Source organism: Cibotium barometz, chromosome 25 (genome assembly GCF_041138505.1).
Source record: "Cibotium barometz isolate CiBa-2024 chromosome 25, ASM4113850v1, whole genome shotgun sequence".
Classification (NCBI taxonomy): Eukaryota; Viridiplantae; Streptophyta; class Polypodiopsida; order Cyatheales; family Cibotiaceae; genus Cibotium; species Cibotium barometz.
Window position 1 is genome coordinate 23,938,799 of NC_141070.1, and position 18,003 is coordinate 23,956,801.

The window sequence follows — 18,003 nt, forward strand, 5'->3', positions numbered from 1 at the left end:
GGCTATGAGGCATGAAAACACGGCTCAGGGAAGGGGACGGGAGTGGGTGGATCTGCGAGATATGAGGGCACAACTCTGGGAGGGAGGCGGGGCATGAGGGCACGGTTGCTTGGTGTTTAAAATTGGAGCTGAATAGAAAAGCGAAGGTCAAACATTGTTCCTTTTTTGAAATGGTAATTAGTTTTAAAAACTTTTGTAGATTTTTTAAATAAATGGGGATCACTCCAATGCACACACAGAATTGGAGTATAGTGTATTTTGTGTGTTTAAGATTTTGTAAATTTTATAGTTGTAGGTTTCAAAATTCATGAGGTTATATCTCTTCTCAATGTTCTCATTGTAAGGATTTGCACTGTATTGCTCATTGTCCTCATAGAGCTATCGTAGCACTTCTTCCAACTTCATCCCAAAATCCAATGCGAAATCCCAATGTCATTTTAGACAGACACATGTTATATGGATTTGATCATCCTTTCAAGGATTATTTCAAGCGAGTGACAATAATCCCAATGGTCAGAGCATCAACCACTTTGATGAGCCTTAACTTGTTAAGTGTACAAGGTGACCTTATTTGTACAGTCTTCCTTAATGCCATCACAAAGGAAACATCCAAAGCAGTGAAGAAGCTGAAAGCTCAAGTTTGACCTCAAAGTTAGTAGTCTAAGCACTTGCGCTCAAAAGGTTGCAGTATCTCCTTAAAAGGCTAAAGAACCAGAACGAGAGGGTCTAAAAGAAGGAAACCTCGAAGAGCACGCAAAAATACAATGCACAATCAATTGTCAAGGGCAACAACACTATATGACCATTGAAAGAGGTTTGAAAGATAGCTTTGAAGCTACCTCCCTCGGTGGAGACAATGAGCGTTTTTCTACTCAAACCACAACTCTTCAAAGAAACTTAAAGAGTACCCCAACACTGTGCTGGAGAAAGAGCGAACAAAACATGCCCAAGAGCTTGTAAGCAAGTGTAAGCTGACTTAGAGCCAGTACTTGAGCAAGTGATCGAGTACAAACCACTGACCCTGCCTAAGTGTATTCGTGATCCCATTCTAGAGAATTATAGAACCGATGAGGAGACCTCAATGCTTGCTAAAGAACTTTACCAAAACCGTAACCATTCTTAAGAGGATGCAAAAAGAACAAGTTCCAAAGCCTCTTCTCTAGAACAAATCTGGAAAAAAATTTGGAATTGCTAGATGCAATGACGGAGGACTTAGTGGGAGGTGAAAGTTGGCCTTCCAAGGGTCATCATAGTCACCATAATATTTTCTCCAACATGATAGGTAACAACTTCATTTCGATACCATCAGGAGAGGCATTGTCTCCTAGGGTAGGATCATGCACATCTCCTACACATTGGCACGTCCAAGCCCACTTCCAAGTAAGTACGAGCTAAGTGTGAATATCGCACAAGGGACATAGCAAGCCTCACAACCTTCTTATCCTCGAAAGTTTGACTCCCAATAAGCTCTCTTTTACAAGAAAAATCTCAACTTTGGAGAGACTTGTCAGACTAGATGCGATTGGGGACTCTAAGAGTCTACACACATAAACTTGAAGAGGAGGAGAAGGTCCATACCCAAGACAAAAGGATAGCCAAAAGTGCCCATGAACAAGCTGGTATACTAATTCAAAAGCGATAAAATGAACGATGTGTTACTTGCTGCTTATTGAGGCATGACAGTCTTCGCAATAATGGGTGGTGGTGGTGGTGCTGGTGTAAGCATAATCACTAAGGATTGTTGGGAGACCTAGGGAAGCCCACCACTCGACACAAGCCTCGATGCCTATCGGAACACATCTCAACCTTTGGGCATCCTTCAATATGCAAAGATTAAGTCCTTTGAGCTAAGCTTCCACCACACATTGGTGGTGATGGATTTTCAGAGAAGATGGTCATACGCAATGATCCTTGAAAGGCCATACATAAGAGGAGCAAGGCTGGTTCACAATTGGGAGAAACCAAACAAATTTATATACACAAGGGTAACCAATCCTTGAAAATAAACTTAAAAATAGAGAAGACTCATCCCATGGATCGAGGCATTCTTGCCAATGAGTCTTAACACAACTGCTCGAACTGCTTTAGTCGATGTTTGCAGAATGCAACCCACATTATGGTGAATCATATCTGAACTTAAAAATAGGAAAGATTCATCCCATGGGTCGAGGCATTCTTGCCAATGAGTCTTAACAAAACTTCTCGAACCGCTTTAGTCGATGTTTGCAAAGCATGTAACCCACATCATGGCGAATCATATCTGTAGAGCTTGTAACAAGATGTTGGATAATGAAAAGATGAGGACCAAGAATATGAGCCCCTCTCAAATTGTCCTCCGAAGACTGGATTCATATTCTGGTACAATCTTTCACAAAAGCTTGGGACAAAGTCTACACGATTGGACAGTGTTGAAATTAGGTCAAAACTAGTTTGTTAGAAGCACGAGGCTTCTACGAAGGGGGAACCCTATAATTGGGTTTCAAAGTCAAGAACCTACACCACAAGCCTCTACAACCATGCCATCAAATGCCAAACCAAAGATGGGGTGCCACGCCTTCGATCAGGCAACTCCAAAGCTTAAGTAAGAATGGAGAGCACTGGCTTCCACCTCGATTCATATGTTGACATCACCACCTTCAAAGTAGTCCAAAGAGTCCATGGGCTCCGAGCAACAAGAGGCAACACCTTACCCCATCCCTATTCCCATCAAAGAAGAGCCACCCATGGTGCAAAACTCCAAAGAGAACCACCACACTAACACTAGCTCGTAAGCTGAAACTGGAAAGATCAAGCTCAATCAAAGTGTGCCATCAAGGCCAACTGCGACGACGTCCAAGCTTTTGTCATGGATGGACAAACAATTCTCCACCTTGAGCGTGCGCACGATATAACCTTGACCCCTAAGCCCATGTGTTCATATGTAACGTAGCAACTACCCTAACCGAAAATGATAAGAAAACACAACCCCAAACAAAGGATAACACGAAATGTTTTAAAAAACCACTAAAAACACATACTTCCACGTGCCCTCTCTTTACACATTTGCATGTGCACATCCCACGCACATCCACTCACGTGCACACCTTCACCCATTTATACCTGCATGCACACCACAACATCCATTGACATATTTCCACGTGCACACGCACCCATACGTATTTACGCATGCACGTGCACCTGTGTTTACACGCGTTCGTGCACCACACTCCCCATGTACATGCACATGCACCCATGCGCATTTACGCATGCACGTGCACCTGCATTTACACCCGTTCGTGCACCACACTCCCCATGTACACCTCACTTGCGCATGCATATGCACCCCATACATAACACATTCACACAACCTACACCCACCTATGTGGACCACACTCCCATTTACAATGCCCACATATGAACACACCATTCGCACGCACATGCATGTACACATTTATGCACTTGTGCCTGCATTTGCACCTGCATGTGTGCACACACCTCGTCCATGCACTCAATACATTTGCACGCACACATAGGCTACTCACGCCCGTGTGTGCACGCCCTTCCCCCCCCATATTTTTCTCACCCCCCTTTGTTAATTTTTTCTTCACCTCCGCCCTTGTTTTTCATCCGCCCTTATTTTTAATCTTCGTCTGTTCTACTGCTGCCTTACCACCCTGCATCTCTCCACTCGCCAATCCGGCCTTCACCTTTGCTACACAAGCCTTGCGTTGCCATCTTGCATAGCACCTCGACCAATCTAGCCGCCCGTCCTTGCGTGTGCCTCTGCCCCAGCTCTACTCCCACCAGCTGCATGTCCTGCCCACCCCACCTCTGCACTGCACAGTGGGCTGCATCTCCTCTGAAGGGTAAGGGAGTACCCCAAAATAAAACGCATTACCTGTTTAACTCAACACGGTTGTTTATAAAAGTGTTATCTCCTCCTCAATGAGATCAGTTGTGTTCGTGCTTAGAGCTTTATAGCCATGTAAAATGTCTTGTATTCTCACTTTTGTGAATGAAGCAACAAGCAGCTTGTGTATTATTCTCTGCTTAGAATACTGATCACTCTGTATTTGTACATCTTTGGTGAATGAATCAACAAGCAGCTTGTGTATTATTCTCTGCTAAGAATACCGATCACTCTGTATTTGTACATTATTCTCTGCTAAGAATACTGATCAGTCTGTATTTGTACATCTTTTCCTGATCTAATGTTTTGCCACCATCACTAGAAATTAGCCCATGCTGCATGATCTAGTTTATGCCCAAGCAACGTTAAGCTAGAATGCAGTCCGCATGCACACCTAAAGGACAATAATCTAAAACAAACGTGACCAGCTGCTCCACTCATTCCACGAATAAAAAGGCACATCCAGCATAAATTACGATCATATTATACATAGAGTATAATACATGATGGCCCCAAGCATAGAGGCATGGCAATGATGCCGCTTTTTCCTTTTTGGGAAAATCAAAACCTGTTCAAACCATGTATGCAGCTGAGCTAGAGCTGGAACCAGCCTGCCATCCAGAGCCCAGCTTGAATTTGCATACTGGACAAGTGGCCTGCTGTCGCAGCCACTGGTCTATGCAGCTTGCGTGAAACTGCTCAGCACACAGGCACAGAAAGTAAGAATGCAACATAGAACTCTGTAGCTTCAAATGAATTTGACTACTACAAAGAACTTACCTGATGGACGCAGGGAAGACTCCTCACAAGCTCCCCATCAATAACTTGTTCAAGACATACACTGCATGTCAGGTCCTCGTCTTGCCCTTTCATGATATCCAAACTGACAGCCTCATTCTTTTTCTGTGCATCGTTTAATTTTAATTCAAGGAAAAAAAAAGATGTTAGTGTTATTTCAAATTCTGGGCCTAAAAAGACTGAATGTGCGTGCAAGCATTGTAAGGTATAGATGGGTGTGCATCGGAGCCAGATGCAAGAGAGAGGATCCATGCAGATGCTCCTTGGTAAAAAACTTAGTGCAAGAAGACATTCAAAGTATAAGCCTAGTTACACACAAAGGGACCACCCGAGGGAAAGGGACGGACCCCTCATAACTGCCTGTAAGGCTTGGATTAGCAATCTTGGCCAAGATTACCCATCCAATCCCCCGTCTGTGTGACAGACAGGAAGCTTAAGATAAGGAAGTGTTTCACAAACATGCAGGAATGTGAATTTTCAATAGGAAAATAAGAAATCCCCTGCCTCATTTGAAACTCCAGATGTCATTTGATGTGATGCAGAGCTTTTCTCACTGCAAGTTTTGATTTCGAAGGGTTAGAAGCAAAAATACGTGCCAATCCAATGTGAGGCAAGGGCGATTGCAGCCAAATCATGTCGATAACATGCACCTGTTGACTTGATTGTCGGAAGCACCCTCATGGGACAAAGATTTGTATTTGTGAAGTGGAAGAGCGTTGATTTCTGAATCACTTAAAGATGCCACACCAGGGGGATTGTCTGCATCCAAGGCCCTTAATGCATCATAATCTGTTGGAAAAATCCAATAAACAGGAGTTAGACAGACAAGAGGTTGCATCCCACATCAAGCACATCATTCCTTGCAAAGATCTTCAAATTCTAAGAAAAGGTAACAAAGATCTACTACTCTCCGAACTCAAGCCAAAAGGAGGTGCATTGCAAGGACTTCCTCTGCTAGCTTTAGGTCTGATCTTTGACATTCGCCTACACCCTTTCCCCTTGCAGATTTTCTGAATGTAAAAGGTGAGAAGATTAAGGATATACAGAGGCTCAATCATCCCAACTCTATGCTCCACCAAAGCCTAGACTTAACCATGCAAATGCTGCAGGGAAAATGTGGAGTCCTCGACAGTTACCACAAGTTAGTCTTCAAGGTTCCTATGGAAGGGCTGCCTCACAAGTTCCAAGGCCTACTCACAAAAGGGTGCCAAGTCCAGTCCCGTCATGTGATCAGGCCACTTCACCTTCCTGCCTTTGTGCCAGACAAGGGCTCAGCCTTTCAATCCTATCATAATCCGTCACAGATATATCCACCTGTTTCGAAGCCACACTAGTTTCTCACTTGGGTTTCATACTACCATGTTTGGAATAACATGGAGGCTGATGAAGGGGAGTCTGGACAGGGGCTACCCTCCTAATTGGTCTTCACAAAGCCATTGTTTGCTTCACATCTCCCTGTTTCAAAAAGCACAAAATAGGCTACCATCATCCATGCTAAAAGGTGAGACTGAGTCGGGTAAGTAGCGAATTAAGACAAGACCTAGTTCTTCTGACAGATTTCTCAAATCACGAGTATGCCTACAAATTATACATCTGCTCATGGCCATGTCACTAGACATATGCATCTAAAATGGCCAATGATAGACAACTTGCATGTACCTTAATCGAGGGGGGTGGCACTACCACCTTATCAAACGTGTGCCGTCGCGATTTTATGACAAACCCCCAATGGCCTTCATGGATTACTTTTCACGTGAACTTAAAAAAAGGGTCATGAATTTCAGGAGGGGAAAAAACTGTTGAAAGGCAATGTCAGGACCTCAATGCTAGTGTTGACATGTAGAGGAGCAAATTTGGGTTTTGTGCATGCATGTATGCAAGTCAGGACAGTATTGCATGTGAAGGATCTACACATGCATGTCTTTATTTGGTGCATGCATGGGCCGTTCAAGTCATGCATGTTGTTGTATGTACACATGCATGTCATGACAAGAGTCTTTGGTGGCTGGACGGAAGTGTGGCGCAGTTTAGCATGACATACTGTGTGGGAGAAGAGGAGAATTAGGGTTAGAGTTCATGTGGGAGACATACACAGAGAGAGAGCAAGGGAGAGAGAGAGAGTTGTGGGGATAAGTCAACTCATGATATGAGTGTGTGACTCCCCTATCACACATGTATATTGCACTAGTACACATAGTGCACTTAGTACATTAAAAGTACTAAGTGTACTATGTACTATAACTTATGGGCTTGTACACACTATAAGGGTGGGCATTATGCCTTTACCCCAACAACCTCCCACTTGAAGGCAAAGTGCCCTTAAATGAAGGAAAAGAAAAAATCAGCATGTACATGATAATATACAAGGCCATATCAAGGCTGAAACTGGCCTCATCCAATGCCCATCAAGTGTCTGCAATGAGCAAACCGCTCCGGAGGCACACTCTTTGTCAACAGATCATCCGGGTTGTCATCCGTATGAATCTTAACAAGCTGAATTTGCTTGTTCTCTATCACCTCTCTGATGAAGTGATACTTCACATCCACATGCTTCGTCTTTGCATGAAAGACAGGGTTCTTTGCCAACTGGATGGCACTCTGACTGTCACAATGCAACAATGGAATATCCCCTGTATAATCCAAATCAACCACTAACCGAGATAGCCATAATGCCTCCTTGCAAGCCTCTGTGGCTGCAATATACTCGGCCTCTGTAGTAGATAAGACTGTGCACTTCTGCATCCTGGATATCCATGACACAGCACCTCCTGTGAATGTAAATACATAACCGGTAGTAGACTTCCGGTTATCTGGATAACCGGCATAATCCGAATCCGTGTAACCATGCACTAATGCATCCTGTTTGCCAAAACATATGCACATATCCTGTGTGCCCTTCAGGTATCTCATGACACCTTTCACTGCTTCCCAATGCTTCTTGCCAGGGTTGGCCATGTATCTAGAAACCACTCCCACTGCAAATGCAATGTCCGGCCTAGTAGCAACCATGGCATACATGAGACTGCCACAAGCTGAAGCATACGGAATCTTAGCCATATCAGCCCTGCCACTATCTGACTGTGGGCTGTCCATAGCACTGAGTTTCACATATGGAGGCAAAGGAGTACTAGTCTTCTTCCCCCCGTCCATATTGAACCTCTGCAAAACTTTGCCAATGTATTCCTTCTGAGACAAATACAACACATGCTGATTTTTGTCCCGAAGTATCCGCATACCCAAAATGTGATTTGCATCACCCAAATCCTTCATATCAAAGGTTTCATGCAGCCTCTTCTTCAAGGCATCCATCTCTTTACGAGATTTCCCAGCAATCAACATATCATCAACATACAAGATGAGGATCAATAGACTGCCATCCAAAGCTTTCTTGGTGTATAAGCAGTGATCTATGTCACTTCTCCTGAATTTCTGGGATTTCATGAATGTATCAAATTTATGATACCATTCTCTTGGTGCCTGTTTGAGCCCATAAAGACTCTTTTTCAGCTTGCATACAAGCTTCTCCTTTCCACTTACTGCATAACCCTCTGGCTGTTGCATATATATCTCCTCATGGAGATCACCGTGAAGAAAAGCAGTCTTCACATCCATCTGAATCAAGTCCAGATCATCATGCGCAACCGAAGCTAACAGAGCTCTAAGTGTGGTCATTTTGACCACTGGAGAGAAGATCTCAAAGTCCACACCATATTCCTGCTTGAAGCCCTTAGCCACTAACCTGGCTTTGTATCTTGGCTTTGCATCTAGTGCAACTTTGAGCCTGTATACCCACTTGCATGGCAAAACCTTCTTGCCTGCAGGCAAATGCGCCAACTTCCATGTTCCATTTTTGTGCAGAGAATCCATCTCTGACTTCATGGCACGCTCCCATAGAGCCTTGTTTGCCCTCTGTAAAGCCTCCTTATAACATGAGGGCTCCCCACAGTCAGTGAGCATCAAGTAGTCAACCCCTGGAACAAACCTGTCAGGGGCTCTAGAGGGTCTTGTGGACCTCCGTACCCAATGACCATCATTTGCAGGTTGCTGTCCAACCTGCATATCACCCATTGGTGGCTCCTGTTCCATGCCATAAGGCTGAAATATCATGCCCGGTATCTCCTCTAGCTGTGGTATATCCATAGGGATATCTTCCGCCATGTCTGGCTGTCCATTTGGACCATTTTCAGCACCATTTAAGGGCTGGTTTTGCTGCTGTAATGGCTGATTTACAGCCCTTGGTTGTTGTCCATGATGTCCATCATCATCAAAGATGACTCTGCTAGGCTCCTGTTGCCTTGCAAGCTCCTTATACATGCATGTTTCATCAAAAATGACATCATTGCTGCGTATAATCTTTCTATTCACGGGATCCCAAAGTCTATACCCCATTTCACCTCTGTCACCATATCCTAGGAATATGCATTTGTGAGACTTAGGATCAAGTTTGGTGCGCATTTCCCTGCGTATGTGCACGTACGCAACGCAACCAAACACTCTCAAGTGCTTGTATGACGGAGGCTTCCCTGTCCATACTTCTTCTGGCACTTTCCCACCAAGTCTCGTGTCAGGTGACCTGTTTATAAGGTGAACGGTTGTCATAACAGCTTCAGCCCAAAAACCATGAGGTAATGCAGCATGTGACAACATAGAACGGACCTTTTCCTGAATGGTCCTGTTCATCCTCTCTGCTGTCCCGTTTCGTGGAGGATCATAAGGAGTAGAGAGCTCCCTCTTGATGCCTTTAGCATCACAAAAGTTCTGACCACCATTGTCGGAACGCAAAGCCTTCAGTGTTTTGCCAGTTTGATTCTCAACAAGAGCAACAAACTTCTGAAACACTGAGAATGTATCACTCTTCAAACGAAGAGGATAAACCCACACCTTGCGTGTGGCATCATCTATAAAAGACACAGTATTTTGCCCCTCCCAAAGAAAGCTGAGGCATCTCACATACATCTGTATGCACAAGCTCTAACTGAGCATCTTTCTGTCCAAGAGCTTTCTTGTGGGGGCACTGCAGTTGCCTGCCATATATACAATGCTCACAAAACTGAAAACTTGAAAACTTTAGAGAAGGCAAGTAACCCAAACGAGACAATTGCTCCATTCCCTTGACACTCATGTGTCCCAACCGGCTATGCCACATAGAAATTTCCGGCAGCTCGGTTGCATTTACATTAGCATGGTGACAAACACCTGCATGCATGAAATAAAGAGTGTCCACCTTAGAGCCTCTGGCAACAACCAGTGAGCCCTTACAAATCTTCCACTTTCCACGACCAAATGTGGTAACATAATCAGCATCATCAAGCTGTCCCGTAGAAAGCAGATTCTTCTTGATCTCAGGCACATGCCTGACATCATGGAGCATAAGCTGTGAGCCATCTGAAAACACAAGCCTCACATCACCTCTGCCAAGAATTTTGCATGCATGGTTATCACCCAAATAAACCACTCCTTCATTGCCAGCAGTATACCTGACAAACAAGTCTCTGCAACCTGTGACATGAAAGGAGGCACCTGAATCAATGATCCATGAGTGCATACCATGACCACCTGTAAGAAGTGAATGGGCATCAAGTGAAGACGTAAATAGGACCTCATCCTCACTGCCACCTGCATGTGACACATTGATTTCTTCAATCTTGACTCCACTTTTGCCCTTTGGCTTTACATCTTTGGCTTCATCCTTGTCTTTGTCTTTGCCTTTTCCCTTTTCCTTTTGATCATTTTTCCATTTGTAGCATTGCTTTTTAATGTGTCCCTTCTTGCCACAATAATGGCATTCCAAATCCTTTTTGGAGCGAGACTTGCTCCTTCCCCTTTCTTGGCTTTTTCCCCTTTGCTGGGATCTCCCACATGCATTCATTGCATTGGACTTTCCTACAGAGTTGTTTTTCCTGTTCATCTCTTCTTGAAGAAGAGCACCCTCAACATCTGCATATGACAGCATAGCATTCGAATTGCTAGTGGCTGTCCTGAATGTGTCCCAACTTTCTGGCAAAGTGCATAACAGAAAAGTGGCTTTGAACTCATCGTCCATTGCCAACTTTTGATTAATGACCTGGCTGACAATACCATTAAACTCATTTAGATGGGCTGTCATAGACGCCCCTTCCTTCATCTGAAGACCTATGAGTTTTTTCAACCAATACACTTTGCTTGAGGCACTTTGTTGAGCATACAAGTCCTGCAATCTCTGCCACATTTCCCAAGCTGTCTTCTCTTCACGAATGCTAAAAAGTAATGAGTCTGACACAGACAACATGATAGTAGATCTTGCCAACTCATCCATATCTTCCCACTCTTCAGCAGTAAGAGAAGCGGGCATTACACCCCTTTCTTTGATAGGCTTGTGCTGCTTTTTCTGGAGCAACACATTGTAGCACTGGGTTTGCCAAATATCATAATTATGCGAGCCTTCAAGCTTCTTGATGTGAAGCAATGAAGAGCTCTCACCTGTGGTTGCCATAGCAATATGCAACCTGTAAATGCCTGACTCCCTGCAAAAATGTGCAAACGCTGCACCAAAAGCACACAAAGTGCTCACAGTTGTTCTCCCAAGCTTTATCTCCCACTGCGGAAGCAAGAATGCAACTTTTCTCCCACTGTTTGTGATGAAATCACCAAAATCTGGTTGCTGCAGATTTAGGACAGCACCTTAAATGTGCTCTGTTGCCCTTCCAAAGTACTGTACGACAGTACCAAGTACTCACCAATGATGTACCAAACCTGTACCGACAAGTACAGCAGCTTAAATTGAACCTTTTGCTCACTCAAATCAGTGTACAGCCATGCCAAAACTTGCACAAAGCTGTGCCAAATCTGTACCAGCAGGTACATTAGCAATAAATGCTCTCCTGGCTGTCCAAATGAGTAAAAATCAGACTTTTACAGTCCCGAACACTGCATAAAACAGTCCGGAACAGAAATTGGGCAAAAGCCCCTTGACTGCAAGCTGATTTTTGAGGATTAAGGCATAAATGTCTTGCCTGCTGCTTTGCCAAGCTCAACAAGCATACAAACTTGAAAAGCCCCTTGATTTAAGATCAATTTCTGATCATACATGGTACATTGACGCACATGAAGGCATCCAGAGTGTTCACGATGCTTCCCCCTAGCCATATACATCCAAATAATGAAAGCCCCTTGATTTACAGGCACATTGAGTGCTTGTAAGGCATCAACACATTATCCACAGCATCAAATGCGATTGCCTGCAGGCAAATCAATCCAATCGGCACAAAAGCCCCTTGATTTGCACTGCAATTTGCTGCAATTTTGCCCAAATGTGCGATTTCTCACATCATACAGCATGTATGACTACTTAATTGCACAATTACATCAAAATCCCCAAATTTCGACATCCAATTTCCTGCAAATTAATCCTGATTGTGACCAATGTCACCCAATTTTGCCAATTTTGCTCAGAAATTGAGCAATTTGGCACCTGTACCTACTCAATTAATGATTGTACCTGCTCAATTGCAAATCCCAAAAAAAAATTGAGGCAAATACCTTGCAATTTTTTATTTTTCTTTTTGTTGCAAGAAAAGGGGTTGATGATTTTTGCTGTTGCAGAAAAGGGCGGTGGCTATGGAGATCAGTCTGTGCCTGGTTTGAGGGTTTACGAAGGGGCTTGCCTCATCAACAGCTTGTCTGCTGGCCCGTTTCAGGCAGGGCGTTAGAGGGAGGTTCGCTAGATGCGCTGACACGCTTGCCCACGTTCGCCAACGCCTTCGCCCAACCGCCTGGCAGCACTACGGGTTTAATTGGCTTCGCCTGTGGCTAACGCTCGCAACTTTCCGTCACGTGTAACGCTGGCCAAAGCGTAACAAGCTACCCAACTTTACACGTAGCAACCGAATTGCTGTACGCCGCTGCACTCCGTGTCCGCCTGCTGTGCGCTGGAACTCCACGATTACACGCACCAGGTATACGCCTGGTTCTGGTTCGCCTGGTTCTGGTTCGCAGCGTGGCTGCACCTGCTGGGCAGCGTGGCTGTGCCTGGGCAGCAGCTAAGCAGCCCACACCTTCTTACCTGGCGCCCTGCCCTCTGTGCAGTACTGTGCGCTGCTCAGCACTCTCTTTCCTTACAAGAAGCTCAAATCTCAAACGTTGCTGCGCTTCACTGCCAGCTCGACTGTGTGCTCCAGTTGAAGGCTCTGATACCAGTTGTGTGGGAGAAGAGGAGAATTAGGGTTAGAGTTCATGTGGGAGACATACACAGAGAGAGAGCAAGGGAGAGAGAGAGAGAGAGTTGTGGGGATAAGTCAACTCATGATATGAGTGTGTGACTCCCCTATCACACATGTATATTGCACTAGTACACATAGTGCACTTAGTACATTAAAAGTACTAAGTGTACTATGTACTATAACTTATGGGCTTGTACACACTATAAGGTACACACTATAAGGGTGGGCATTATGCCTTTACCCCAACACATACAACCACTTTTGTGGGCTGAACCGAGGTGGAAAGGGGCTGAAATGAATCGACCAGCTGAAGTAGTCTTTTCACTTATTTTCACCTACTAGGTGTACATGAAACTGGAGCTTCTTTTCATGGAAGTGAAGTCTACTTGTTGAGCCCACTTTTAGCCACCATGCACACTAGCTTAACTCCTCTCTAGCCCACCAAATCAGATGCACTCCATAAACTTGTAGCAAGTCAACCTATAGAAGGTCCTCCCCTCACATGTATATAAAAAGGCCTTGTGCTGCCAATGAGGTGATAGCTCAAGTGGTAGAGATGTTTGTCTAGGATTAGGAGGTCTTGGGTTCAAAACCCCACACGGTGCTTCCTTGGCAGCCGCCTCCTACGGGCTTTTGAAAAAGCACCTACGGGTGGTGAAAAATGATAGCCACGGGAGGATCTTGGGCCTAAGGCCGGTTGGGAAAAAAAAAGGCCTTGTGCCATCACATGTAAAAATACAATTCTAGAGCTCATTCAAGAACAGTGAACACTATTGAGTAGACAGTTTTATGAGCACTTTTTCAGCTTCTATTAATTGAGAGATTCAATTTGTACCTAGTGCTGATTTTGTTGTCCTCTTTATCTTTCTCAAAGTGTATCTTTGTTGTTCTCTAGTTTGGTCATTTCTAGAGAGCTCTCCCTAGACCTTCTCCAAAAACCATGTTCCATGCCCAAACTCAAGTTCTTTCAAAAGTGTAATAATCACCATGGCAGGGCTTCATGCAGCTGGAAAGAATGATGTCATGAATAAACAAGCACGAAGGCAATGTAATCAAGTAAGGCTGTAATTAAGATCTAGAACCTTGAGCTCCTGATGCATCTAAATGAAATAGAATGTGTCCCTGATTCATTGGGAGCTGATCAGTAGCATTGCAGCATGGCAGATCTGGAGAGCACGATGCCTCTAGACCATCAAGGCCACTGTAACACCTCCAGCAGAGGTCATACCATCTCAACTCACATCATCCGCAATCTCCACGGCTAATGGGAGCATATCATAGTAACAAGAAAATCAATTTCCTAGCTGGGGAACACAGAAATCCAGTTCTCTGGAATCACCATTTCTGTTTCCATTTATGGTTTCTCACTCTCTCTATCACACACTTCACCATGGATATCTTCAAGCCTCCATACCTGCTGATCTGCTAACCCTAATTTTCTACAAATGGTATCAGAGCAACCAGGTTCTCACCTTGCTGCTGCCCAGAACTGGTCGCCGCTGTTCACCGCCTGCCCAGAGCTGTCCGCCACCATTTTCACCACCAAAATCAGGCAGCACTACTCTTGGGCGCACCACCGCTGTCCATTTAGCTGGTAGCACTAGTGCCCACAGATTGCCGCCCAGCTACTGAGAATGCTGCCCAAGTCCTGGTCATCACCACTTGTCCTGCTCCGCCCAGTTCCTCCTGTGCCAGATCTCCGCCCAGCTGTAGCCCGTCTCCTCGACCTGTGGACTGCACCACCACTGCTTGGACCTTCTCGCCTCTACCTTCAACCGATCAACAATCTCCGCCAGCAGTTCCTTGCACTCCACCTCCATCTGTGCCTCTGCAGTTCTCTTCCACACTACCTAAGGCCCTTCTGCTCAGTTTGTCGCTTATCACCATTGGTGTACTGGCTCATTCGACAATTTCATTGCAGTGCTAAAGGCTGATTTGCTCCAGCAAGTACTACCTGAGCCATATCAGTGATGTCCCAACATCAGTATGCTGACCCTGCACCGACAAATTTTTGGGGGTTTTCTACAAAAAAACCTTCTGCATCAAAATGATCATGCTACATCAACAAAAATCTGGGGGTTCTTCATTGTAGCTTCCACTTCATGCAGTTTCACATACTTTGCTCTAGCTCCCAAGCCTAAAAAGTCTGTCAGTCACTTGGCGCAAGTGACATCAGCCTGGCAACTTCAACACAAAAGGCCTACATCAACATATCATCGACATGGAAGTCATTAAAACTTCCAAAAAATTCCCGTTTCCTGCTTATGTGAGTCATGGGTTCTCCACCCGGGGAGTCCCCAAAAATTTGAATATTGTTCCCGGGTCATATTCCTCCTCCTACACAGTCCCAATGGCTCAAATTCAACAAAATAGTTCATTTACTCGCTATAATTTCTGGTCTTTTGGCTGAAAACCCTAACTTCAACCATCCTTTATTAAGTAGAACCATAGAGGAAGCTTTCCCAAGGCTCCCTGCATTTACAATTGGTAAGCTCTCATGACCAATTATGGCAGCAAGTAGCAAGAGGGAAGGACAAAACTCCGTATTCACATACCCTGTGTAGTGTTCTCTTGTCCTACATGCTCTCCTGAAGATTGTTTCTACCATGTATGGGAAGAACAATACAGAGCAGATAGAAGAGAACAAGGGCACTTGAGAGGGTAGTGTGAGAAGGAAGCTCCTTGGAGATCTTCATCAACAACCATATTGTTTGCAATACTGATTTCATATGCATTGATATGGAATCTGGTCAAAAATGCCTGTGATGCTATATACTTGATTCTTGGAACACTTGAGAGGGTAGTGTGAGAAAGTAGCTCCTCTGAGATCTTAATACTCTTTTCATATGCATTGGTATGGAAATCTAGTTAGAAAGTCCCGTGATGCTATGTACTTGATTCTCCCAAGATCAATATACATTATTTGAGGAAGGAACCAACCGTTCTGACTCATTGCGTCTCTTGTCAATTCAGCAAATTACATTTTGTATTGCGCTTGTTGTCCATTAAATCTTAGTGTATTTAAGTGTATTAACACTGTGTTCAACCAAACATTCCACACCAACCAGTGGAATTACACGGCATATGATGTTTGTTCCTTCATTGGGATCTATCAAGCTTATCGTGCCCATATGACAAGTTCTCCGAGATTTCGGCTCCTCTCCCAGACATGCTTAAAGGAGTTAAAACATAAAGACAGAAGATCCGGATGACCCCACCCGAGGCTCTCAAGACTCAAGAGGCCTCTTGTTTAAAGTTAGCCTCTTGGGACAATCCATTTGTGGTCAATACGGATGCCAATAATCATGCATTATTTTGCAGCAAGATGGTTGTCCCATAGCCTGAGCCAAAAATCGAACTCGAGGGAAAGGAATTATTCGGTCCACGATAAGAAGCTCCTAGTACTGCTTCCTTTATGGACATGAATTCATGGTACACAGATCATCGGGCACTTAAGTGACTTCACTCAATGGCAAGTCCTAAGCGGAGCAATCTCACCACGCTAGTTGGAGTCCGATTTTCCAATGATTTGGCAGAATGATCGAATATATTGCTAGGAGTCAAACTTGATTGCATATCCAACCATTACCACCCTACATCCTACCTTGCTAAGTCTTGAGAGGCTTGATCTACAAGACATGCAACATCATAAGTATGTGGATTCGGAAGAATTTGGTACACGCAGTGAGCATAAGCCACTTGAAGACACTAGGCTATGTCTATGTCAGTTCATAGTGCGCAATGGTTAGCTCTTGTATAAGGACCGACTCTGTGTGCTTGAAAGACTTCACTCAATGGCAAGTCCTAAGTGGAGCAATCTTGCCAAGCTAGTTGGAGTCCGATTTTCCAATAATTTGGCAGAATGATCGAATATATTGCTAGAAGTCAAACCCAATTGCATATCCAACCATTACCACCCTACATCCTACCTTGCTAAGTCTTGAGAGGCTTGATCTACAGGACATGCGGCATCATAAGTATGTGGATTCAAAAGAATTTGGTACACGCAGTGAGCATAAGCCGCTTGAAGACACTAGACTATGTCAGTTCATAGTGTGCAATGGTTGGCTCTTGTATAAGGACCGACTATGTGCTTGAAAGTCTTAGTGCTACCCTTCTCCATGACATGCATGATGCCATCTCTAGCGGCCATAGAGACATGAATAGCACACTGGAGAAATTAGAGAGGAATTTTTTGGCCTTAGATGCGAAGAGACGTGTTTACATATGTCTCATATTGTCTGGTATGTCAAAAAGTGAAGGCACCTCATGGTAAGTAGGTGGGTCTCTTGCAACCCTTGACAATTCCTAATGGTCCCTTCCAGGATATCTCCATGGACTTTGTTGTGGATCTCCCTCCTAGTGCAAAAAGTCGGAATACGAAAGTGACTATCATAGAAAGGTTTAGTAGTAGTTCATTATGTTGATTCCTTGCAAGACTGATGTTACTACTGAAAGTCGGAATACAAAACTTGACTATCATAGAAAGGTTTAGTAAGTTCGTTATGTTGATTCCTTGCAAGACTGATGTTACTACTGAAGAGTCAACTGACTTTTCATTCAACATGGATGCTGAATTTACATCACATTTTTGGCATGCTCTATTCCTTTGGTGCTAAGCTACACTTTTTCAAGTGCGGTTCACCCACAGGCGAACAATCAAACAAAGATCTACAATCAACTAACTTTCGATGTCTTCAAGTGCTATGTCAATGGCCATCAAGATAAGTGAAAACAGTTCTTGCCTTTAGATCAAGCAATGCTAGATGACTCTTTTCATCCTCGATTGGCAGCAAGACACATTACGAGGTGGCACTCGGGAGGCCTTTTCAATCTTTGATGACTAGGACTATTTTAAAGATTCCTGAGGCCAACAAGGTGACCAAGTCATATCAAGAAATTATGGAGTTTGTGAAGATGCAGTTGGTTAAAGAGCGGGAGGCCTATACTAGGCACGCAAACAAGCATTGAATGGACGTCACGTTCTTGGAAGCGGATTGGGTCCACCTCAAAATCATGAAGCAACGACTCAAGCAAGCGGGAAAGTGATGCCCTAAGTTGTCATTCACAAGCTTCAGACCTTTTTTGATAGCGAAAAAGATCAACAACATCAGCGTG

The 18,003-nt window shown here is 44.2% G+C and overlaps 1 protein-coding gene across 2 annotated transcripts in view; it reads right to left on the reverse strand.

The window, feature by feature from the left end:
* Window positions 1-4,353: 4,353 nt before the first annotated feature.
* Window positions 4,354-18,003, reverse strand: part of LOC147624372 (E3 ubiquitin-protein ligase SDIR1-like) — a 36,293-nt gene continuing 22,643 nt past the window's right edge. For both annotated transcript variants that reach the window (XM_086819361.1, XM_086819360.1), the window contains exons 6-9: window positions 5,338-5,476; window positions 5,192-5,240; window positions 4,670-4,792; window positions 4,354-4,584 (exon numbers count right to left, since the gene is read on the reverse strand). In XM_086819361.1, coding sequence (XP_086675487.1) covers window positions 4,462-4,584; window positions 4,670-4,792; window positions 5,192-5,240; window positions 5,338-5,476 — 434 coding nt within the window. In that variant the 3' untranslated portion in view covers window positions 4,354-4,461. The remainder of the gene's footprint in view (window positions 4,585-4,669; window positions 4,793-5,191; window positions 5,241-5,337; window positions 5,477-18,003) is intronic.